Source organism: Wasmannia auropunctata, unplaced genomic scaffold (genome assembly GCF_000956235.1).
Source record: "Wasmannia auropunctata unplaced genomic scaffold, wasmannia.A_1.0 LD333512.1, whole genome shotgun sequence".
NCBI classification, from domain to species: Eukaryota; Metazoa; Arthropoda; class Insecta; order Hymenoptera; family Formicidae; genus Wasmannia; species Wasmannia auropunctata.
The window spans coordinates 1-23,294 of NW_012029378.1; the positions used below are offsets into that span (position 1 = coordinate 1).

The window sequence follows — 23,294 nt, forward strand, 5'->3', positions numbered from 1 at the left end:
GGTTTAATGACGAAGCTGTACAAAGCAGACACCCGATGGCTTATCTACCTTTCGGCGACGGACCAAGGAATTGTATTGGTAAATCAAAATAAATTTAGATATCGTATATTTTCCTTTTATTTCATGCTAAAAAATATTTTTAATCTGCGGAAACTCAAAGTCTATTTTATCTATCTGCGGAAACTTTGGTCTATTTTATATCATAATCGTTTTTTATTTTTAGGGGCTCGCTTCGCTGTTTATCAGACTAAAGTTGGACTTGTAAAGATACTACGAAATTACAAAATGGAGACTTGCGAGAAAACTCAAATACCTTACGTAAACAATCCTAAGGCATTTCTGTTAGCACCTGTTGGTGGACTATACTTGAAAATAGTTAAAATTAATCGAACTTAATTTAAGCTTTTTCACAAGAAGCACAATGAAAGAATGTAACGATAGGAGTTATTGTTCCAATTATTATAATCGTAATTAATTTTCTTGATGTTATTATGCATTAACATCTAATATCAGTTTATTTAAAATTGGATTATAATTTAATTTTAAATTTATGGTTACATACATATTTTAATAATACTATTCAATATTTTTTAATTTTTTTTTCAAGCGTTTAAGTAATGAAAGTTTCGATAAGTTTTTTCCATAGAATCCGGATCCGAAGAGAAAAGTGAATTAGCTCTAGGTAAAAAAAAAAAACAAAGTCAAATAAGCAAGAAAATATGACTATTTTTTGTTATTTTAAGTTTAAAAAGACAAATTTTCATTTCATTCCACTTAGAAGGTTTTAGCTCGTGTTATTTTTATATAGGTGTTCAAAAACGTTTTTTGCACTTTTGACATCGTTTTTTTTTTTTAAGCCAATTCACTACTTTTCTTTTCGGTTTCGGATTATACGGAAAAAAAATTCAAAATCAGTTTTGATTGCCGGATTTAAGTGCCAAAATCCGTGTTGAACAATATAATGTCTAATATTTTAAAATTGACTTTTTTATCATTCTCTTTTTTATCAAACATATTTTTTACATTACATATTATGAAAGTGTAAATGTATAAAATATTGGAAATTAAATAAAACATCTAATAAATATACAAATCTAGTACATCCACACAATTACATGTTCAAAATTTTTATAATTTTAACATCTTTTATCAATGAAAATACGTCTAAATAATATATAATACGTCTAATATAATTGAAATATATATAATATTTTTCTAATAAATCTCGGAAATAAGAAAACTATCACAAATAAAAGCTAGGATGCTAAAATGTTGTAAAATATTGCAAAATATTATTTTTTAATTTATTACAAGTATACTACTTTGTGCGCATGTATAAGTTCGTGATCAGCAACCCTCAAATACCTGTACTTAGCAAACTAAAATAAAGCGCTTCGTAGGAATTTTTTGCCCACACGATTCTCAACTATGTAAAAATAACAACGTAAACAGGAAGATTGTAACAGTTTTGTATGCAAGATAGCAGCGAGTGTTATCTAATTTTTTAAAATTTTAATTAGCTATTTGCCGCACGTATATTAGCATAAGATACAAAAGGCGATAGCATCGTAACATTCGGACAGTTCTTTTGTTAAAAATAAAGTGGTATTTTAACTATTTCTATCGGAAATAAAATTAGTTCTTAATGCGGGTATTAAAATATAGGATTTTATTGTGTACTAATATTTGAACGGTTTTTTCTCATTTTTCCAAAGTAAGTTACAAATCACTGATATAACATAAGTTACAAAAACTGTTTTCATTATTTTGTTTTATTTATTATCTCGTGATAATTCTAATTGTTTAAGACTTAGGCGTATTTTTTTTATACATTGAAAATATTTAATGTAACATTCAGTTAATGTAGTCAACAGTTAATGTAATATTTCATTGAAAATACATTTTATTTTTATCGAGTTTTTAATTTATTAAAACGGAAATTTAATTAATAAGACATTGTTTTCAGAAAATAATGGAAATTTTTGAAATATTGTGCGGCATCATCGCCGTAATTCTCGCTCTTTATTATTTCTTCACGTCGACCTTCGATTTTTGGAAATCACGTGGAGTTCCTGGGCCACGACCTATACCAGTGTTCGGTACTTTCAAAGACGTTCTGCTTAAAAAAATATCCTTAGGTGATTACGTGACAAAAGTATACAACGAATACAAAGACGAACCATTCATCGGGATATTTTTTATGAGGACACCCATTCTTATCGTAAAAGATTTAGAGATAATGAAGGATATCTTTATTAAAGATTTTTCCACGTTTGCCGACAGAGGGTTCACCACCCACGAGAAGGTGCGAACTGTTATGCTATTGCATTCGAAATCTAAATGATATACGCACTTTTTGCGAAAATTTTATGAAATTCTGTGACCTTTATAAATTTTGAATATGGAGAAACTCATTAAAAATCGTAAGAGTTGTTCCGAGAAGTTTCAAGCAAGTTTCAAATTGGTAGAAGTTGACTTTTTGAGCTAAATTTAATCGATTTACATTTCTGTCACATCGCAGGCTGAGCCGCTGTCGCAAAATCTCTTCAATTTGGAGCCGGAGAGATGGCGACCCTTACGGCCGAAACTGACGCCATTTTTTACATCCCGTAAAATGAAGGAGATGTTCTTGTTAATATCAGAGTGTTCTGACCATCTTATAGATCATGTAGACAAATTAGTGAGAAGGAACGTCACGAACGAGCCTATAGAGTGTCTCGAGCTAACGGCCAAATATACGACCGACTGTATCGGTAGCTGCACCTTCGGCATCGAGATGAACACTCTGTCGAACGAGGAGAGCGAATTTCGCAGGATAGGAAGAGACGTATTCCATCAACCCTGGACAGATCTTCTACGAGCGAGGATCAAAAATTTTTCACCACTCTTGTACGATATTCTCGGTTACATCCTGCCGGATACGGAGATCACCAAGTTTTTCATAAGTCTCGTCACGGATAGTATGAAATACAGAGATAAAAATAACATTGTTAGGCATGATTTCATTGACATGCTACGCGAATTAAAAAAAAATTCAAGCAAAATGAACAATATTGGTAAATATTAATTTAATTAAAAAAATAGTCTCCCATAATTTTTATTTAATTTGAAATTATCTGCGTTATTATTTTGCTGTCTATTATACGAAAATTTTCTATACGTGGAGAATTACTTGTTTATGTCATAAACTCGTATAATTCTATGATATAACTTAAAAATATAATTACATTTAACAATCTATATTCTATAATTATATTTGATTTTCTATAACAGTAAAGTGAAGTATACGTTAAATTTTGCGTTACCAGCGACGATCAATTGGTTGTATATTAATTTATTAAGTTAAGTTAGTTGAATTAGTTACACTTTTTATATTTGGTAGAAAATGAAGTTATTTAATTATAATACACTAAATGAGATAATTCGCATTTCAGAATTTACCGACAGTTTTATAGCTTCACAAGCATTCATATTTTTTGCCGCTGGTTATGAAACTTCGTCGACGGCAATGACCAACACGCTTTACGAGTTAGCTTTACACCAGAAAGTGCAAGACAGGTTACGTAAAGAAATTAACGAGGAATATACAAAATATGGTGGCAGTTTAACATATGAAAACGTTCAGAAAATGAATTACTTAGATAAAGTATTCAAAGGTACGTCGATTGAAAAAAAATTGAAATATGAAAAGGGTAATCAAGAAACATTTTGCAATGATATATGATGATATCATAATATAATTAATCTCATAATTAATAGAACTATAACTATATATATACATTTATATATACTGCATTTATAACTGCATTATTTTGAACGCAGAGGTCTTACGAAAATATCCAGCTGGATTTTTCTTCACAAGAAAAACGACATCGAGTTATACTTTCAATGGTACCAAAGTTAGCATACCGAAAGGCCAAAGGATATGGATTCCTATATACGCTATTTATCGAGATCCCGATATTTATCCAAAACCGAATGATTTCGATCCGGAAAGATTTAATGAGGAAGCTGTGCGAAGCAGGCATCCGATGGTTTATCTACCCTTCGGTGACGGACCAAGAAATTGCATTGGTATAATGAAATAAATTTTAATATCACCTCTCCTTTGTCTTCGCACCATTTTCAACTGGAGAATATTTTTAATCGTAATCTGATTTATATATGATGACCGATTTTTATTTTTAGGTGCTCGCTTTGGCATTTATCAGACTAAACTTGGTATTATAAAGATATTACAAAACTACAAAATCGAATGTTGTGAGAAAACGCAAATACCTTATGTGATCGATGAAAACATTTTTGTACTATCGCCAAAAAATGGGATATACTTAAGAATAATTAAAGTTAATCAAACTTAATTTAAACTCTTTCAAACTCTTTTAAAAACATGCATAAAAATAGTGAAGAAAATCTCTGTCAATATATTATAATAAATAAAAATCACTATTCCTTTATAATTGTAATAAAGATATTAATTTTAGTATATTGTCGTACTATAATATCTCATCAATTATATTAGTCATATGTATGCAAGACGTTTTATCAATTATTATCTAATTTTTTTAATGATCTATTTTCTATACATTAATATTTGTTATTTACTATTTAATTTACTATTTAATCCTTACATTAATTATAATTGATATTTATATAAAATAATATTGTCGCGTGATTATATAATTATTTTCATTCAAATTTATTTTAATTTTAAGAAACATTGGACTAGAGTATATTAAAATCTTTCAATTTATGTTTCGCGAATAATTAAATTTCAAAAGTTTTGTTGATAATTATATTTAATAAATGTGACTTAAATTATTTTATTTAACGTATTTAACAGTAAAATTTCAGTGTAAAGATATTTTGCATTCTTTGTGTTCTCTTAAACATCTGATAAAAGACTCTGCATTTCTATTAAAATGCTAGACGAAATATTTTAATTGCAAAATTGTACTGCTTTCTATTTTGTCTCTTTTTCCTTTCTTTCACTTCAGTGAAATTTGTTCATCATAAAGTTCCATATTATCATTCAGATGTAGTTATTTTTTGAGAGAAGCTAATATAATTAATCTGAATTATTTACTAAATAAATGGTTCTAATGTATGTATGTTCTAATGTATGTTCTAATTTATTCGATATTCATCTTATAATCAAGATAATTTAAAATGGGATTTGAGGCTAAAAAAGCGATTGCTTACCGCCGATGTTTGTACATTAATATTCGTTAATAACAAGATTTTATCTAATCGACTGAGACTTTATTAGATCGCTACTTACAGAATCTAACTCGATCAATGTGATAAGACGGACGGCAATGAATATCGAAGACTTAATATTTTCATAACTCATCATATTCACTTGCGGCTCCTCCGCCTATAACTTGGACAGCAAGTTAATATTAACTCCAGTCGCATCCTAGTATAAGCTAGTATAAGCCAGTATACTTACGAGCTGATATGAGCTGATACGAACTGATATGTTGCATTGTTGCGAACGCAGTTTGCATGCAAGATCGTGTTGTGCATTCAAATAAGACACGTTCACTGCTTATTTCAATATCGAATTGACACTTTCGGTAAGAAAAAAAAACGAATAAATTCTGTAATTTTATTCTCGTCATGTGTGTTGAAAGAAGTCGCTTCCTTACGTCCGTTCATTATCATCAAACGAAAAAAACCGAAAAGCCCGACTGACGCATGGAAAAGTAGGGAGGAATTAATCTCGCCATTTTCCGGCGTAGATTTTTCTCCTCTTTGAAATGTCGTTATGTGATGAATAAAACAATAGCCTTAGGGTCATTTCAAAACTGTCAATCGTAGTCACACTTTTATTGGCGACGTGAAAAATATTAACAATTCCTGCCGCATGTATAAAATCGCGTCGCGGCCGCCCGTGCCGCTTAATATGCTGTACGCTCGCTCAGTTCGTATTAAGTGGCAATTGCGTACAGTAATTAGTTCGATATAGAAAGAAAACAGCCGGTTTAAAGAATCCGCGATTCCTACGAATTCGCGTTCGCGCATATTCGCATTTCGTGCATTTTCACGCGTCGTCCGTTTTCATCCGTGTCGAGTGATAAATTCCTGAAAATTACGTTTTCAACATACTGGAAATATCGTTAATTGTATTTTGTAATAGACTAAATTTATTGTATATTACAAATATATCAGTATTTTACAAATTTACTTCTACCCTCTTTTGTCGATCGTGTTTCGCTCACGGTTTCGCAACGCTCTCGAATAATTATGCACGAGTGAAATGTCACGAGATCTTATCTAATCTAAGAGAAACTATTATTGCTACTTGCAGTGTGACGTCCTCGAGTGACAAATGCGGATGAATGCCAAAGATATTATCATATTCCACAAATTATCATATTTGCCCGCGTCTTCTCCGCCTATAATTCTCCACAAACTGAACGGCGAACAATTAATATTAAATTTCAGTTACATTGTAGTATCATTAGTACAAGCGCACTCACGAACTGATACGTGGACGCGCAGTTCATATTCAATACCGTATTACGCATTCAAGAACGTTCCGTTCATTACTTATTCCACAATATTGAATAGGTATTTTCGCAAAGAATAAAAAGAACAAATTTTTGTAATTTCATTCTCGCCATGTGTGTTAAGAGAACATTACACGTCCATTCACTATCGTACAGACGAAGAGACTGTAAAGCCCAGTGGAATCGTTTCGTATGAAAAAATAGAGAGAAACTGGTCTCTCCGTAAATTTTCCGGCGCGACTTTTTTTTCTCTCTGAAACGTTATTGTGTGACGAATAAAATAATATCAACGTCGAGTGGTGTACGGTATTATATTCATTTTCTCAAATGTTATATCGTGTTTTACAAATCATTGTAATCAATCGGCGAGCTTTCTAACAGCGAGTTTTTCAATTTCTAGCGATTTAATAGTTTTACTGCTATAGATACACCGTCCGGGGTCAAGAACGTTGTCTCATGGCTTTGTTAAGATGAAAAAATAATTTCTTGCTGTTTCATCTATTACAACATCGCGGGAGATATCAAAATCACTCCGCCTTGATTAACATTAAGCGAAACTTCTCGATTTAAATAACAATTTGAACTGAGACTGCATAATCAGCACGTAACAAAGATCATAGGATCATCGTGTTAATTTTTATTACAAAATCTTATTTGTTTACTGGCAATAAATTCTACAAATTCTACGTCTTAGAATTCAACATCTTTTAAGATGATTTTCATATCACGATGTAATATGTATTATATTTAAACGCGTTCTATTATGTAATAATTAATCACATTACTTCATTTTTTTTAGTAATTTATGAGCTTTGATGATACAACGTTTTGCGTATATATATATATATATATATATGTACGTATTTGTTGAGACTTTTTCGAACAAACATTTGCAATTATACGATCGGCATTTCACCTTTTTTTCGCGTACATTATTTAATCTTCATTCATAAATAATAGGACTGATATAACATTTAGTGACGTGTTTTTTTTAATCAATATTATTATTTCATATTATTTAAAAAATAATATTCATGCCATAATATTACAATGTTATAAAAGATGATTTTGCAATCATTTTCCAGTTTTGAAACACTTTGATCTCGATACAATTTCATCAAGTTTTATAGCTTAAACATGTATTTTATGCAAAAATACATGTATTTTATGCAAAAATACATGTTTTTGTTTGAATCGAATAGCTTATCCTTTCTCAATGTTTATATAACAGAATATTTTCTCTTTTTTTTCAGTAAAATTAATCGTGATCAGCAATTTTTAAATAATGGGACTCTTCGAAATTCTATGCGGAATTACCGCATTAATTTTTGCTGTTTATTATTTTTTCACGTCGACATATGACTTTTGGACGTCACGTGGTGTTCGTGGTCCACGGCCTATACCGGGATTTGGTAATTTACGCGATGTTATATTAACAAACATATCCGCGGGTAATTATGTGACGGACTTGTATAACAACTACAAAGATGAACCATTGATTGGACTATTCGCCAGGAGGACACCCATTCTTGTTGTAAAAGATCTAGATTTAATTAAGGATGTTCTTATCAAAGATTTCTCTAAGTTCGCAGACAGAGGACTTTCTACCTACGAAAGGGTGAGATTTTCTGAATGATGATACTTGAAGCAAATTGTGAGATTTGCTTCGAGAAGTCTCAAAAAGTATTTTTGTAATTCAGTAAAATTTAATTGTAAGCTAAATTTATGATTACAATTTTTTTATTTATTAATAATGAGCATAGTAATTTATTAATTCGTTTACGAACTGACTCACTTGACTACAATTTTATTTTTGTCACATTGCAGGCTGAGCCGTTGTCGCTACATCTTTTCTCATTGGAATCAAAGAGATGGCGACCGTTGAGAATGAGGCTGTCGCCTGTTTTTACATCCGGTAAATTAAGAGAGATGTTATCCTTAATATCAGAATGTGCCGACCACCTTGTCCAATATATGGAAAAAGTAGTGAGCAAAGACGATCTCATAGAATGTCGCGAGCTAACGGCCAAATATACGACTGATGTTATCGGTAGTTGCGCTTTTGGCATCGATATGAATGCACTGTCGAACGAGGACAGCGAATTTCGCAAGATAGGAAGGAAGATATTCAATCCGTCCTGGACACATATGTTACGAATAAGAATCAGGGAAGTTTTTCCATGGTTTTATAATATGCTCGGTTATATCTTACCGCAAACAGAATTTACCAAATTTTTCGTACGCGTTATCACGGAAAATATAGACTACAGAGAAGCGAATAATATTACTAGAAATGACTTCGTTGATACGTTACGCGAATTAAAGAAGCATCCAGATAAATTGGGTAATATTGGTACGTATGAATTATTTTTACGTGTATTGTTTTTGCTGTTATAGAAAAACTTCTCAAATAAATAAAAACCATACAATTTTTGCTTGAAATGACTTTATAAATCACAATATAAATAACTTTTGTTTTTTATGAATTATTATAGCTATATATTGACAAGAATATTTTAATCATAATCAATTTATTATACATGAAGTGTTTAATAAATAAAATAGTTCAAATTTGTATAGATAAAAATTTAAAATAGTAATTATTATATAATGAGAAAATATAATATTTTAGAGTTAACAGACAGTTTGCTAGCTTCCCAAGCGTTTGTATTTTACATTGCTGGCTTTGAAACTTCGTCGACGACTATTAGCCATGCGCTCTATGAGTTAGCGTTAAATCAGAATATACAGGACAAGTTACGTGAAGAAATTGATGAAGCCTATGCAAGACATGGCGGAGATTTGATACACGACAATATAAAACAAATGATTTATTTAGACAAAGTTTTCAAAGGTACGTCATTCAGAGAGAAAGTTAAAGAAAGAGACGAATAAAAACAGATATGCCGTTATTTTTGTTTTCAGCGAAAGTTATATATTATATAACATATCCTCATTGTTAATAAGCTTCAACCTAATTGTAATTTTTTTCATGTATATAAATGCACTTCCATAATTCAATATCTTAATGCATACAGAAACATTACGAAAATATCCGCCAGGAATATTTCTTATGAGACAATCGACATCGAGCTATACTTTCAATGGTACCAGAGTTAGTATACCGGAAAAGCAAAGAATATGGATTCCTGTTTATGCTATTCATCAAGATCCGAATATTTATCCGAAACCAGATGTCTTCGACCCGGAAAGATTTAATGACGAAGCTGTGCAAAGCAGACACCCGATGTGTTACCTACCCTTCGGTGACGGGCCAAGGAATTGTATCGGTACAGTGAAATAAATTTAAATGTCAAGTTTTATTTCTCTTCACAATAAAAAATATTTTTACTCAAAATTATTTTAAATTAAAGCTAAGAATATTTTTAATCGAAAATCTTGATGTATAATTTATATAATTGCTATTTTATTTTCAGGTGCTCGCTTCGCTATTTATCAGAGTAAAGTGGGACTTGTAAAGATGCTACGAAACTACAAAGTCGAGACTTGCGAGAAAACTCTAATACCCTACATATCTAATCCTAGGGCGTTCGTATTATCTCCTAAAGGCGGAATATACTTGAAAATGATTAAAATTAATCAAGCTTAATTAAAAAATTTTTAACTCTGCTATATGAAAAAAAGATGCATAAAAATGGTGAAGAAAATCCTGTAGTAGTATAATAATTAGAATTACTAGTCCAACTATCTCATACAGCACAGAGCTAACAATATTGCAGTGCTGAAATAATGACATTGACTTTTGTGCTGTAAGGGATGGTACTTATTAATTTTACTGGTATGATATAGTAACTTCTCGTAGTGACGTCAATCAAGTAGTAATTATATTAATTACGTTGTTCTACTTAAAAACTTTCATGTATTACAATAGTTCATTGTGAATTAATCAGAAATGGCATTTCTTTTGTTAATTATAAGATATTAAGATTAACATTGTCCTCTTGTATAATTTTAATTTGATATTAAATTTATTTTTTCACTCGATTATTATAAAACTTTTATATATTGTAATTTTCTACCTTATTTACTTTTTCTGCGTATATTATTTAATTTTTTACACGTTTCTTGTACTTTTTTACACAAATATAGAAACGTATCGATTTAAGAACATTTGGAGTATAATAGTTTTGTATGCAAAGAGTTATCTAGGCTCTTTAAATTTTAATGAGCTATTTTTTATACATACGTATATTAGCATAGGATATCGAAGGCGATAAGGTAGTGTGTTTTGAATGGTCATATTTATTTCAACTATTTATGGCTGTACTGTCTCATTATCCTTACATTAATTATTTATGTGATTATATAATTACACGGTCATTTTCTTTCGGAATTTTTTTCGAGACATTGAATATCAAGGTCTTTCAGTTATTACAGAGAAACAAATAATATCATCAGGAATGACTTCGTTGATGTGTCAGACAAGTAAAATTGTTTCTTAATTAAATTTTGTGTTTTTTTTTATCTGCGTTTATACACCTTTTTTATATTATTTGTTTCGTCATTTATTTTTTTTAATTCTTTTTGCAAGAGTATAAAAACTCGAATCATCTATTCGGCAACATATTAAGTTTTTTTATGCGAGACTAAGTGTTGCAAACCGCGCAGGAATTCGTATTTTTTGAAAATATTGCCATGTGAAAAACAGGAAGCTCGCCTCGCATTCTTTGTTTGCACAAATAGGTAGAACCGTCGCTGGCAGCTACTCTATAAAAGGGGGGCCGCGCTGAAATGACCGCTCACTCTTCAGTAAAAATTCAAAGACAAAAGGATCGCGTAATATATTTCAGTCGCTCTATAAGTTGCAAGACACGCGCGAAAATCTTGTAAATTTCTTGTTAAACTATTAAGACTTATATTACTTGTGTACGTAAAATAAAATTGAGTTTAACTCCACCTTGCTGTAAATATATTTCTTGAACAAAAAAAAAAGTATAAAGGGGCAACAGCCGTCTGTTAAACCATCAAAACTCCCAAGGCAACGCGCGCTCGTGAACACTAAGTGTAAGTTTTTTATGCGGTACCGAGTGTTATCTAAGTTTTTAAAATTTTAATTAGCTATTTACTGCACGCATATTAGCATAGAATACACAAGATAGCATAATACATTTCTTTCGTTGCTAAAGTAGGAATGATATTTATAAATGTGATCTCATATACGAGAGTTATTCGCTTCTCGATGTGGTTGTGAATATAAAACAATTTTGAATTGTATACTACTGTGCATTAATATTTGGACTATTCTTTCCTTACTGCACAAGCTATAAATTTTTGAAGCTCTAAAAATATTGCAAAATTATAAGAAATAAAATTCAGACAAATGTAAATCTTTTTCTTATTTCGTTTCCTCTATTATTTAATGACAACATTATAGCTACATCATTCGAACCTTATGTATTTTATTACGTGAAATTTGAAATATTTGACGTAACATTATTACATCTCACTGGAGATATATTTCGTTTGAATTTTATCGAATTTAATAAGTTTTCAAGACGGAAATATATTTAATACTGTTTCTTTTCTTTTCTTTCAGTAAAGATTGTTCATGATAATCGATCGACAATCGCAGAACAATGGAACCCTTTCAAATACTATGCAGCGTCGCCGCCGTAATTCTCGCTCTTTATTACTACCTCACGTCAAACTTTGATTACTGGAAGTCACGTGGCGTACCTGGTCCACGACCGATACCGGGATTTGGCAATTTAAAAGATTTTCTACTTCGAAAAGAAACTTTGGGTGATTATGTGTTGAAACTGTACACAGACTACAAAGACAAACCATTGATTGGGATATTCACTTGGAGGACACCCATTCTTATCGTAAAAGATCCAGAACTAATTAAGAATATATTTATCAAAGATTTCCCAACGTTCGCCGACAGGGGAATCACCACTCACGAGAAGGTGCGAACACTTCAAGCTGTTGCCTTCAAAGTCTAAACAAGATTTTACGCGTTTTTGCGCAAAGAGTTATGCAATATATCCTTATATTTTTCGAATGAAGAAACTGATTGAAAATTAATTTGGATGTGCTTCTCAAATAAGTTTCTGTAACTTATAATTAAAAGAATTTGATATTGATAATTTTATTCGATTTATTATTTTATTTTCATCATTTCACAGGCCGAGCCGCTGTCGCAGAATCTCTTCAATTTAAATCCGCAGAGATGGCGACCGTTAAGGGCCAAGATGTCGCCTATTTTTACATCACGTAAACTGAAGGAGATGTTCTCGTTAATATCAGATTGTGCCGATCACCTTGTGCATCATACAGAAGAATTAGCGAACAAGAATGAACCTATAGAGTGTTGTGAGCTGATGGCCAAATACACTACCGACGTTATCGGTAGCTGCGCCTTCGGCCTCGAGATAAACGCCCTGTCGCTCAAGGATAACGAATTTCGCAGAATAGGAAGAAACGTATTCCATCCGCCCTGGTCGGATCTCATACGAGATAAAATCAAGAAATTCTCACCGTGGTTTTACGACGTCCTTGGTTACATCTTACCGGATACGGAGATCACCTCGTTCTTCATGCGTCTCGTCATTGACAGCATGGAGTACAGGGATAAGAACAATATTGTCAGGCATGATTTCATCGATATACTACGCGACTTTAAAAAACGTTCGGATAAGATGAGCGATATCGGTAAATACTGTCTGCCTTCATTATTATTTTGCCGCGAAGATAGATCTTTTTAGACGGAAAACTATATGAGTTCGCGTTTCCAAAGTGTAATTCTATCACAATAAAATAAAATGCGTTAAATTTTATATTATAAAACAGCAATTAAACTCATATAATTTTATAATGTAACTTTAAAGTATAATTCTATAATATTCTATAATTCTATAAAGAGTAAAACGTTAAATTTTGTATTAACATTACCAATTGGTCGTACATCATTATTAATAACTTTGTCATCAATCACAAGTAACTAAATTTTATCATTAATTGTTAGTCACAATTAATGATAGAAAATTAAGTTTAGTAGCATGGGTAGTACGCAAAAGAGAATTCGCATTTCAGATTTCACCGATAGTTTAATAGCTTCTCAAGCATTCCTATTTTTCTCCGCTGGTTTTGAAACCTCATCGTCAGTGATGTCCAATTTAGTTTACGAGTTGGCTTTGAATCAGGAAGTACAAAACAAACTACGGGAAGAAATTAACGAGGAATACACGAAACGTGATGGTAATTTAACGTATGACAACATCAAGGAAATGGATTATTTGAATAAGGTTTTCAAAGGTACGTTGCTCGAAGACAAAAGTCAAATCAAATGAAAATATGAGATACCTATTAATTACATCATCTTATCGTTGTTAAAACTAACGAGTAATTCTTTGACACGTATAAATGCATTTTCAAAATTTGTCATGATTTTTAATGTAGAAACTTTACGAAAGTACCCTCCTATGATGTTTTATACGAGAAAAACGACATCGAATTACACTTTCGACAGTGTCAAAGCTAACATACCGAAAGGCCAATATATATGGATTCCTGTTTTCGCGCTTCAACATGATCCGAACATTTATCCAGAGCCAGATATCTTCGATCCAGAAAGATTTAATGAGAAGGCTGTGCAAAATAGGCACCCGATGTATTTTCTACCTTTCGGTGATGGACCAAGGAATTGCATTGGTACAGCGAAATAAATTTAAGTATCATTTTTTTTATCTCGATCCGACTTATGTAATGGCAATTTTCTTTTATTTTCAGCTTCTCGTTTTGCTATTTATGAGGTTACTCTTGGGATTTTAAAGTTACTACGACATTACAAATTCGAACCTTGCGAGAAAACAGAAATACCCTACATCCGTAATGAGGAAACGTTTGTAACTACATCAAAAAATGGAATATACTTGAAAATAATCAAAATCAATCAAAAAAATAGTGAAGATCAAATTGTATAACAGGAACCACCGTTCCGACTGCAATACAATATTTATTAATTTTATTGATATCGTTGTATTATAATATCTCATTGCGACACTAGTCAGAGTCAATAATTAGATCGTTTAAATTTAATTAATTATATATGCTCTTACATGCGTAAATTAATATAATCGCTTTTAAACTCATTTTCTGTATTATTTTTAGTAAGCGCTCTATTATATATTCAAAATGACACATGAAAAGTAAATGCAAGAATTTGCGCTTATCAAATACATTTGCAAGCATTTGTGATAAAATATTTGTTATATTCAAAAACTTTCATGAAACAGCTTATAAATTATATATTTTAAAAAACAGGCATTTAATAAACATTATATTATTTCACTTCATTGTTATAAAGATTTTTGTTATCTTTATTATGTTTTCTGTTTTCTTTCTGCATTCGCTTTTGTCTTTTTTTACAGAAATATAAAAATGTATCGACTCAACAATATTGAGCATAATAATTTTGAAAGATATGTCAAGTGTTATCTAAACTTTTTTTAAATTTAAACGAACTATTTCCTATATGTACATTAGCATAGAATATAAAAAATGATAAAATACCTGGTATATTTTGGACGGCTTTTTATATATACATACGTATACTATCTATAGTTTTCGTTATTTATTAAATTTTTCTTAAAATTCTTACCTTAATTGTATTTAGATCCTGTAATGTTATCGCATAATTACGTAATCATTCTCTCTTGAATTTTCCGAGACATCGGACTCAAGCATATTGAGGTCTCTCGAGTGAATTGAGGTCTCTTGAAGTAACATTGGAACATAGGAATTATCTGTGAGAGTAGTTTCTTGCGTGCATACTATATTTTGTGATCTTGTTTCAAAATGGTTGGAAATTTCTGGATAAGAATATTGTTCTGCGTCCATCCTGTTTTAAGAAAAATTGAGTCTTTTCATTTTAATTGCTCTAATTTTATATTTAACGCCTTTTGCAGGAGGCGATTTAAAACTAAACGAAATATTACTAACCTATCTTCCTCTGTGTATTCCGATCTCTCCTTCTGTCGTGGTGGTAGTGCCGGAGGTTCCATTTGCAAATTGCACGAAAGTCCAGTTGTATCCTTACACTCATTGGAAGTGAACGACTTGGGAGAACAAATGTCGTCTCTAATTTCTTCATAAATTCCCGAGGCGATAGAAACATTCGATTCTCTATGATTGTAGGAATCAAGTTTTTCGCTGTACATCGGATTAGGTTCCAATTGATATAGATTCTCTACGGCTTTACTGCCGATCGATGTCCTTAAACTGATTATCATAAATTTTTCAGATAAAAAATTATGCGCAATTATGTTAATACTGTTACTCTTAATTTTCTATATACAAGTATACGTACCAATTGGCGTCTCTATTAAGGACACAAAGCGGTGGATTACTTTTTAACTGCGAAGGAAGACTGCTGATTCTATTGCGTCCCACCGTTTCGAGATTCTCGCCGTCAGAATATGAAGATCTTCGTCGTTTCGGACCACGACCCTGTGTTACCAAATCCTGCAGCAACTTACTAGCCTCAAGACAGAATACGTAGAGTTCTCCGATGCCACAGCAAAATTCCTTGCCAGTATGTATCACACAAATACGCTTCACGTCTTCCGGACGGCCTGCTGTCATTAAGTGGAACTGAGTGAATTCTGTCCACTTGAAAGTCTTGACTATCTCCCCTGTGTTGACGTCTCTAATGAAAATCCCCGTCTTGTTGGCGATTAGATCTCCGTATAAACCTATCAAAAAAATGAAAATTGATATTCAACATTGATATTCACAAACAAAACAGGATATCTGCTAGATATATTCTGTAATCCTTTCTCTAACAACAGTCATCGTTATATTGTTGTATTTTTTTACCATATATTATACGTGAGCAATGAGCATGTAACAATAATGGCAGTGTTCTAATTCTTAGAACTAGGCAAAGATAAAGAGTAAGTTGAACCGAAATTAAAGCTAATCTACATTGGTGAAAACTGCTCACTAAATGGAAATGGATTGAAATTTCAAATCATGGATTAAAATGATTTGAAATTGATTGGCCTTCGTAGAAATAAATGCATTTCTATAAAGGCCAATTCATTTCAATTCATGGTTTAGAAAATTTCAATCCATTTCAATAAAAAAAAAATATTTTAATCCATTTCCTGGCGTAAAAATTACAGAATCTCTCTAGCTACCGAGCGCAGTTACACCGACCGGTTAAGTCTGCCGCCTTCGAATGCTCGTTGTCGACTATGGATACGTCGTACGATCTCTCGACGCAGGAGTGCCTTCTGGGCTTCAACAAGTGCCTGATATTCGCCATCCAACGCTGCGTCTCGGTCTCCGAGTTGGCGGACAATGACAGCAGAGGCTTCCTGTCGACCGCTGGCGATACGCTGAACGCGAATTGCTTCGTTCTGGAGCTAATGCGATGTACGACAGCACCCGGTGGTATCACCACCGAGCCATGCTTCTCGTTCTGCTTCGAAGCGTTGTTGTCATGACCGCAGCCGAGCTTCTGATCGAATTGCACTTGCAAGCCGAGACCGGGTCCCAGCTGTCTCATCGAGCACCACGATCGTTTCCACACTCTCGAGAGGGACAGGCCCTTCTTTCTCACCCTCTGCGCGACGTACCTTCTTCCCGTCGATTTGACGTCGAGAAATCCACAAATCTCCGTGTCGCACGTACTCATTCTCTTTAAACGAGCACGTCAAATTGACGCAGGGCACACATGTATTGTGGAGAAAAGTTGTTCTTATGACTTGTTGAGAAAATTGTGAGAAGAGTCTTGCAATGTTTTTAGCAAATCTCGGTGTGTAAAACGTGAATATTGTGATAAAGTTAAACACCGATTACAATCTAATTCACAATGTAAAAAGAAACGTTGAAGTATACAGAAGAGCGTATATTTACAACTCCGCCGGCCGTCATGGCCGTCATAACCACATAACCGCTGTTTACCGCTCGTAAGTCATGACAGAGAGAAGCGTGAGAGCGGCCACGCCGACCTTTTGCGTGGGACCGGCGATCTCCCCCGGACACTAGCGCTCCATGTTTTCAAAAAAAGAACTAAGAGAGAAGCATGCTTCTCTCTGGTGTCGGTGTGTTGGTAATATTCGTTGACATAGCTACGTAGTTAACGTTCGTACACATAGAGGCGTTATATCGTCGTATATGTATATCTATCGTTTCGAGTAGTCGAGTGAATCCAGACATAATTCTTATGTTTTCAGGGAAGTGTGGAAAACATTTACTCCGCGTGAAAGAAAATGCTGCGAATTATCCGAAATATAGCGTGACAAGAGTTGTCGCATGATTGATTTATCTTGCATAATATAGCACGTATAAAAATGCGTAACGCCGTGTTGAATTTATTGTGCACCGAAATCATCCGTACCGTCCGCAATGCAAGACTTTTCAAACTGCAAAGGTTACACAAATTATTCAATAATCTTAATTTTAAAATAAAAAAGCTTATGAAACGTTGAATTAACTATACTTTTTTTTCCAGAAGGTGGACGTATTTGTCAAGCGGGCGTTTCTCCACGCAATCCGACGTGGAGTACGACGTGCCAGTCGAAGATATTCGCAATTTTAGCATAGTCGCGCACGTTGATCACGGTAAAAGTACGTTAGCGGACAGACTGTTGGAATTAACAGGTGCCATAAAGATAAATTCTGGCAAGCAGGTCCTGGATAATCTTCAGGTGGAGAAAGAACGCGGGATCACTGTGAAAGCGCAAACGGCCTCGCTGTTTTATACGTATCGCGGCAAGAGGTACCTCCTGAATCTTATCGACACGCCCGGTCACGTTGATTTTTCGGCCGAGGTTCATCGGTCGTTGGCGCCTTGTCAGGGTGTCGTACTGCTGGTCGACGCTAACGACGGCGTGCAGGCGCAGACAGTGGCCAATTATTATCTGGCGCGAGAGAAGGATCTCGTGATAATACCGGTAATTAATAAGGTGGACTTGAAGAATGCTAATCCCGAGAAGGTCAAGGAGCAGTTGCAAACGCTACTCGATGTGGAACATGTGGACGTTATCAAGATATCCGCCAAGCTGGGCACTGGTATCGAGAAAGTTCTGGATGCCATTGTTGAAAGAATTCCACCGCCCACGGTGGCTAGAGACAAGCCCTTCCGAGCGCTGATTTTCGACAGCTGGTACGACAAGCATAAAGGGACGATTTCTTTGATTTATGTGAAAGATGGGTCGCTGTCGGTCGGCAAACAAATTAGTTCGGCATATATGAAAAAGTCGTACGAAATTCGAAGTATCTTCCTTCTTAGACCCCATACAGAAAATGTAAAGACAATGTGAGTGGGTATGACTCTTGTTTTATTGAAACAATTATATATTTTATAATTTTTTTATTTGCGTGCTGTTTAATGTAATCCTAGATTTGCTGGACAAGTAGGCGCTATTTCGTGCAACATGAAGTCTAAGGAGGCCCACATTGGTGATACTTTACATCTGCGGCATCAGCCTGTTGATTCCTTAGAAGGATTCAAGCCACCGAAGCCAATGGTGTTTGCAGGAGTGTATCCAATGGATCAGTCACAATTCCCCTCTTTGCAAGCAGCTATTGACAAGCTTGCTCTAAATGACAGTGCTGTAAATGCCGTTTTAGAGTCAAGGTAAAAATTATACCATTTGTAAGATTAAAATGGAAGGGCTCGTTGCACTGAGCTAATCCGCATTTTATATTTTGTGAAAACGGAGAAGATGAACTCTAAAGTTTATCACTTTAATTTTAGAGTTTATTTTCTTCATTGTTACAAAATATAAGTTAGTCCTGTTGATAAAACGTGACAAAAAAATTACAGCGCTGCGCTTGGAAGGGGATGGCGAATCGGCTTTCTAGGCTTATTACATATGGAGGTCTTTATTCAACGTCTTGAACAGGAATACGGGGCACAACCGATAGTTACGGCACCGTCAGTGACTTACAGAGCGAAGATTTTCGGCAGTAAAAACATAACGAAATATCAAGGCGACACAGTGATTTTTAATAATCCAGTGCATTTTCCAGACCCCCAAATTGTCACCGAATTTTACGAGCCTATGATTCTAGCGACTGTCATTACGCCAGGTATTTACGATTTAACATCACTTTAATTCATTCGGAACTGAATTTAAGAATACAGAATGAAGAAAACAAATTAAATACATTGAATACTTTGATCAGAGATGAGAGAGAAAGAGAGAGACACGATAATATTTCCATTTTATTTTTATTTTTATTGAATACTTTTAGATTAATGCTTTATAAAATGTATAGATATATACATGAGAGAAATTATATCACTTTGCTGGGAGAAGCGAGGATTAGAAAAACTGACCAAGCCTATTGGCAAGGACAGATTCATGCTGCAATATGTGATGCCACTGAATGAAGTAATTCTCGATTTTCACGATTCCTTGAAGAGCATAAGTTCTGGTTACGCCAGTTTTGATTACGAAGATTGTGACTATCAAGTGTCCGACGTAGTAAAGGTAATTATTTTATAGATGTGTATAACTATTGACAAATTATTCTTGCGCAAGGTTGAATTTTTAACTGAAGTATTTCTTTGATATACAAATTTTAGATAAATATTTTGTTAAATGGACTTGTGGTAGAAGAATTAGGCACAATTGTACATAGAACGAAAGCATCTCAGATAGGTAAGAAGCTATGTGTCAAGCTTCTCGAAACCATTCCACGACAGCTTTTCGAAATAGCGATTCAAGCAGCAGTAGGAAATAAAGTGATCGCGAGGGAAACTTTGAAGCCCTACAGAAAGGATGTGACAGCAAAATTAGTAAGTAAATGTACACTTTACATCTTAAAATAAGAACAGATTTTTAATTCAAGACTTACTTTACTAAATTTTGCATCTGTTTTTCTTTTTCTTTTGTAGTACGGTGGTGATGTTACTAGAAGAAAAAAATTGTTGGCGCAGCAAGCGGAAGGAAAGAAGAAAATGAAGATGATAGGAAAGATTTCCTTACCACGGGACACTTTCATAAGCGTATTAAAAAGATAGCAGCAATTTTATATTTAATGTAATATCCTATTACAAAATAATAACATTTATAAAAATATTCAATGTGAAACTTATTTATTAATTTATATAATCTATCTTTTTTCTAAAAGCACGTTTTTAATACCATTGTAAAACCTCGAAATTATTAGGAATATATCTTATCGAAAGATAACACAAGAAATTTCAATTCAAATTTTTCAACAGAAAGCAAGGTAACTTTTTTCGGTAACTTTTTCCCTGTGACGTAGAAACATGAAAAGTGAAAAATTTCTCAATTGTATTTTTTTCTAATATTGACGTTTTTACACTGCAATGTGTAGGCATTTTATAAAATGCATGTTTAAAACAATAATAATAATATATAATACCACCCACCACTACCCACCACCATCATTCACCACCACACCACCAGGTCGATTTTTTACATTTTTCGATTTCTGCAATAAAAATTTTTCCGAGAAATTTCTCGGGTCAAAATCGATATATGACTATGTAGGAGTTGACCTAAATCGATTTTTTATATTTTTCGATTTCTGCAATAAAAATTTTTCCGAAAAATTTCTTGGGTCAAAATCGAAGAATGACCATGTAGGCAGTAGGAGTTGACCTAGGTCGATTTTTTATATTTTTTTAAATAAAATCACGATTTTTTAAAAATAGCCACATAATTCATCTTTAAGATGAGCCTAGAAAGAAGTGTATATTTTTATTTTTCTGGAAGATGTAAATTTTTAAACATTGGGAAAAGAGGCTTCAACGCAGGTAACACGGCAATTTTAAGATAGGATATTATTATACTTTAACCGCGTGTAAATTGTGACAGAGTTATAAAAATTTTTATAAAATTATTAATTAGTTGTATATGTATGTATATATATATATATATATATATATATACAATACATTTAAGATAAAGAGCAATTATTATTTAAAATTCGAAGCACTGATTAATTATTTTCCAATTACAAGCAATTAAAATTAAAAGAACACTTTCAAAGATACTAATAAGTATAATAATTAAGATTTTTCTTTTTGTCTAAATTTTTTTAACAGAATTGCACTGTATATCGCATGGGATTAAATTTAATTGCTTTTCAATTACGAGATTTAACGAGGGATTTAGAAAAAAAAAAGAAAGATGATTACGTTTAATTGGTTGTTCTTTTTTCCATGTGCTGCAAAAACAATTTGCGATTGCGACACAACAAAAATTAATCAACAAAACGTGGTGCCAAGAGTGCGGTTTGTTAATTAACGACAATTTCTAGTTACAAGATAATTTCAATTACGTTTAATACGCGGTGTAACAAGTCGCATGATTACACCATTGAAGCGGCTCCTTCTACTTCTTCTGCGACGAGAATTAAGTAAACATAGCGTAGGCGATTTTAAAGTGCCCGTTCGTCACACTCTTCGGCGGAAACGCGTTTGTTACGAAGAGCGAATACATGATAAGAAATACGACTGAAACGAAGGATTGTTAAATATTGTGCAGTGTAGAACAAGTAATTTAAAATGAATTGATAGAAATTCAGTTTTTTCAAGCTACAAATAATCTTAGAAAAATAATACAAATGAGTTTAATTTATAGTTTTCTTTATCTAAGGAATTAAATAGAAGTTCTTTTAATTAATCCCAGTTTTTTAAATTAATCTATGCATGATCGTCGAAATACAAGTTTGATCTGTAATTAAATTTATAATTAGTCTTTGTCTATAAAATTGATAAAAACACAGTTTTCTCTAGCTACAAATAATCTTTAAAAAATAAGTTTAATTTATAGTTAAAGAATTCTTTTTTACTTTTATTTAAGAAATTAATAGAAATCAAAGTTTACTTTTCAAAGATACAAATAATCTTCGAAATATAAATTTAATTTATTATTTATACATTTAATTATGGTTCAAAAATACTAGTTTGCTTTTTATTTCATTTCTTTTATAATTTCGAGAAACAATCACATTGAATCAAGAAAAAAATTTGTATTCTTAAATCAGAGATATATTAGAATAAATATAGTCTCCTTCTATTTTTGGTGTTTGCTAACTTCATTGAAAACTTTCTTCTATAGTTTCGAAAATAAAACGTTCGATGTACCATACATATATGTTTTTTGACGTTTTCACTTTACTTCTCGCAGATTACTTAAATCGTGGTGGTACAAATGAGCTACGCTGTCCCTTTAGAGAACAAAATTTTATTCGACAAAATCATCCTTACATGCGTAACACGCTACGTCGCGCTGCGGGTCAACGCTATATCGGGATCATACTCCAAAGCCGCGGCTGTAACAGTCTTCGACAGGATGCGACACGTAGCGGGGAAAGATGGAGAACGCACGCGTTCAAGATCAATTTTGCACCTCTCGAGTTTCGAAATAATCCTTAAATTTTTTTTTGTTCGGCAACCTACAGTCGAGTAGTTTGGGTAGAAGTATTCTGCAAAGAAGACATACACAGGTGAAATGCACCGACGTCGAGACTTCGCGCGCGACTCCATCCATCGACCGATCACTTCTCTCTCCACTTCTTCCGAGACACATATCGTCTCGCCATTTACTGGCGCAAATCTTCATCTCTTCGTTAATAAACGTAGATCTATAAACACAACTGTGACTAACTAATATATTTCTTATTTTATTGCATAATGCCCTAAAAACTCAATCATGGCTGGTTGTCTTCGGTGGACGAACGGAATCATTATTATCTCGGTACCGCGCTGTCAATACGGTACCGACGAATAATGACCGTCTCGCCCACGTAAATCCAGGTGTAACA

General features: G+C 33.0%; 5 protein-coding genes across 10 annotated transcripts; 4 read left to right on the forward strand and 1 right to left on the reverse strand.

Moving 5' to 3' along the window:
- LOC105459825 (probable cytochrome P450 6a14) lies at positions 1 to 4,531 on the forward strand. The gene is made up of 7 exons (XM_011706121.1): positions 1 to 78; positions 224 to 1,714; positions 1,967 to 2,305; positions 2,522 to 3,056; positions 3,435 to 3,656; positions 3,823 to 4,074; positions 4,189 to 4,531. The coding sequence occupies exons 3-7, from the start codon at positions 1,973 to 1,975 to the stop codon at positions 4,359 to 4,361; spliced, it is 1,515 nt and encodes a 504-aa protein (XP_011704423.1). The 5' UTR covers positions 1 to 78; positions 224 to 1,714; positions 1,967 to 1,972; the 3' UTR covers positions 4,362 to 4,531.
- Positions 4,532 to 4,758: 227 nt separating this feature from the next.
- Positions 4,759 to 10,308, forward strand: LOC105459826 (probable cytochrome P450 6a14). 4 transcript variants are annotated; one of them, XM_011706122.1, is made up of 6 exons: positions 4,759 to 5,579; positions 7,769 to 8,133; positions 8,343 to 8,868; positions 9,148 to 9,369; positions 9,554 to 9,805; positions 9,953 to 10,308. In XM_011706122.1, the coding sequence occupies exons 2-6, from the start codon at positions 7,801 to 7,803 to the stop codon at positions 10,123 to 10,125; spliced, it is 1,506 nt and encodes a 501-aa protein (XP_011704424.1). In that variant the 5' UTR covers positions 4,759 to 5,579; positions 7,769 to 7,800; the 3' UTR covers positions 10,126 to 10,308. The 4 variants fall into 4 exon arrangements, with proteins under 4 accessions (XP_011704424.1, XP_011704427.1, XP_011704426.1 ...); XM_011706125.1 differs by lacking the exon at positions 4,759 to 5,579 and adding an exon at positions 6,186 to 6,576; XM_011706124.1 differs by lacking the exon at positions 4,759 to 5,579 and adding an exon at positions 6,601 to 6,821.
- A 938-nt stretch (positions 10,309 to 11,246) lies between these two features.
- On the forward strand, positions 11,247 to 14,828 carry LOC105459828 (probable cytochrome P450 6a14). 3 transcript variants are annotated; one of them, XM_011706127.1, is made up of 6 exons: positions 11,247 to 11,540; positions 12,073 to 12,445; positions 12,665 to 13,190; positions 13,572 to 13,793; positions 13,938 to 14,189; positions 14,268 to 14,828. In XM_011706127.1, the coding sequence occupies exons 2-6, from the start codon at positions 12,113 to 12,115 to the stop codon at positions 14,459 to 14,461; spliced, it is 1,527 nt and encodes a 508-aa protein (XP_011704429.1). In that variant the 5' UTR covers positions 11,247 to 11,540; positions 12,073 to 12,112; the 3' UTR covers positions 14,462 to 14,828. The 3 variants fall into 3 exon arrangements, with proteins under 3 accessions (XP_011704429.1, XP_011704430.1, XP_011704428.1); XM_011706128.1 differs by lacking the exon at positions 11,247 to 11,540 and adding an exon at positions 11,678 to 11,858 and having other exon boundaries at positions 14,008 to 14,189; positions 14,268 to 14,400; XM_011706126.1 differs by lacking the exon at positions 11,247 to 11,540 and adding an exon at positions 11,680 to 11,858.
- A 119-nt stretch (positions 14,829 to 14,947) lies between these two features.
- Positions 14,948 to 17,558, reverse strand: LOC105459829. Its single transcript, XM_011706129.1, has 4 exons — positions 16,698 to 17,558; positions 15,847 to 16,231; positions 15,480 to 15,758; positions 14,948 to 15,378 (listed from the first exon to the last, which is right to left on the reverse strand). The coding sequence occupies exons 1-4, from the start codon at positions 17,176 to 17,178 to the stop codon at positions 15,165 to 15,167; spliced, it is 1,359 nt and encodes a 452-aa protein (XP_011704431.1). The 5' UTR covers positions 17,179 to 17,558; the 3' UTR covers positions 14,948 to 15,164.
- Positions 17,559 to 17,654: 96 nt separating this feature from the next.
- LOC105459830 (translation factor GUF1 homolog, mitochondrial) lies at positions 17,655 to 20,575 on the forward strand. The gene is made up of 7 exons (XM_011706130.1): positions 17,655 to 17,916; positions 17,998 to 18,804; positions 18,889 to 19,125; positions 19,315 to 19,580; positions 19,770 to 19,984; positions 20,080 to 20,292; positions 20,392 to 20,575. The coding sequence occupies exons 1-7, from the start codon at positions 17,837 to 17,839 to the stop codon at positions 20,515 to 20,517; spliced, it is 1,944 nt and encodes a 647-aa protein (XP_011704432.1). The 5' UTR covers positions 17,655 to 17,836; the 3' UTR covers positions 20,518 to 20,575.
- The last annotated feature ends 2,719 nt before the right edge of the window (positions 20,576 to 23,294 follow it).

What these genes read in the sequence shown, in the direction of transcription:
- LOC105459825 (XM_011706121.1), top strand. Translation starts at nt 1,973, where the DNA reads ATGGAAATTTTTGAAATATTGTGCGGCATCATCGCCGTAATTCTCGCT. An exon ending in GGTTCACCACCCACGAGAAG is followed by an intron (nt 2,306 to 2,521) that starts GTGCGAACTGTT and finishes GTCACATCGCAG; the next exon opens with GCTGAGCCGCTGTCGCAAAA. An exon ending in CTTAGATAAAGTATTCAAAG is followed by an intron (nt 3,657 to 3,822) that starts GTACGTCGATTG and finishes TTTTGAACGCAG; the next exon opens with AGGTCTTACGAAAATATCCA.
- LOC105459826 (XM_011706122.1), top strand. Translation starts at nt 7,801, where the DNA reads ATGGGACTCTTCGAAATTCTATGCGGAATTACCGCATTAATTTTTGCT. An exon ending in AGATAAATTGGGTAATATTG is followed by an intron (nt 8,869 to 9,147) that starts GTACGTATGAAT and finishes ATAATATTTTAG; the next exon opens with AGTTAACAGACAGTTTGCTA. An exon ending in CGGGCCAAGGAATTGTATCG is followed by an intron (nt 9,806 to 9,952) that starts GTACAGTGAAAT and finishes TTTTATTTTCAG; the next exon opens with GTGCTCGCTTCGCTATTTAT.
- LOC105459828 (XM_011706127.1), top strand. Translation starts at nt 12,113, where the DNA reads ATGGAACCCTTTCAAATACTATGCAGCGTCGCCGCCGTAATTCTCGCT. An exon ending in GAATCACCACTCACGAGAAG is followed by an intron (nt 12,446 to 12,664) that starts GTGCGAACACTT and finishes ATCATTTCACAG; the next exon opens with GCCGAGCCGCTGTCGCAGAA. An exon ending in GGATAAGATGAGCGATATCG is followed by an intron (nt 13,191 to 13,571) that starts GTAAATACTGTC and finishes TTCGCATTTCAG; the next exon opens with ATTTCACCGATAGTTTAATA.
- LOC105459829 (XM_011706129.1), bottom strand. Translation starts at nt 17,178, where the DNA reads ATGAGTACGTGCGACACGGAGATTTGTGGATTTCTCGACGTCAAATCG. An exon ending in GAAGGCGGCAGACTTAACCG is followed by an intron (nt 16,232 to 16,697) that starts GTCGGTGTAACT and finishes TTTTTTTGATAG; the next exon opens with GTTTATACGGAGATCTAATC. An exon ending in GAATACACAGAGGAAGATAG is followed by an intron (nt 15,379 to 15,479) that starts GTTAGTAATATT and finishes TTCTTAAAACAG; the next exon opens with GATGGACGCAGAACAATATT.
- LOC105459830 (XM_011706130.1), top strand. Translation starts at nt 17,837, where the DNA reads ATGCGTAACGCCGTGTTGAATTTATTGTGCACCGAAATCATCCGTACC. An exon ending in AGACTTTTCAAACTGCAAAG is followed by an intron (nt 17,917 to 17,997) that starts GTTACACAAATT and finishes TTTTTTTTCCAG; the next exon opens with AAGGTGGACGTATTTGTCAA. An exon ending in AAGTGTCCGACGTAGTAAAG is followed by an intron (nt 19,985 to 20,079) that starts GTAATTATTTTA and finishes TACAAATTTTAG; the next exon opens with ATAAATATTTTGTTAAATGG.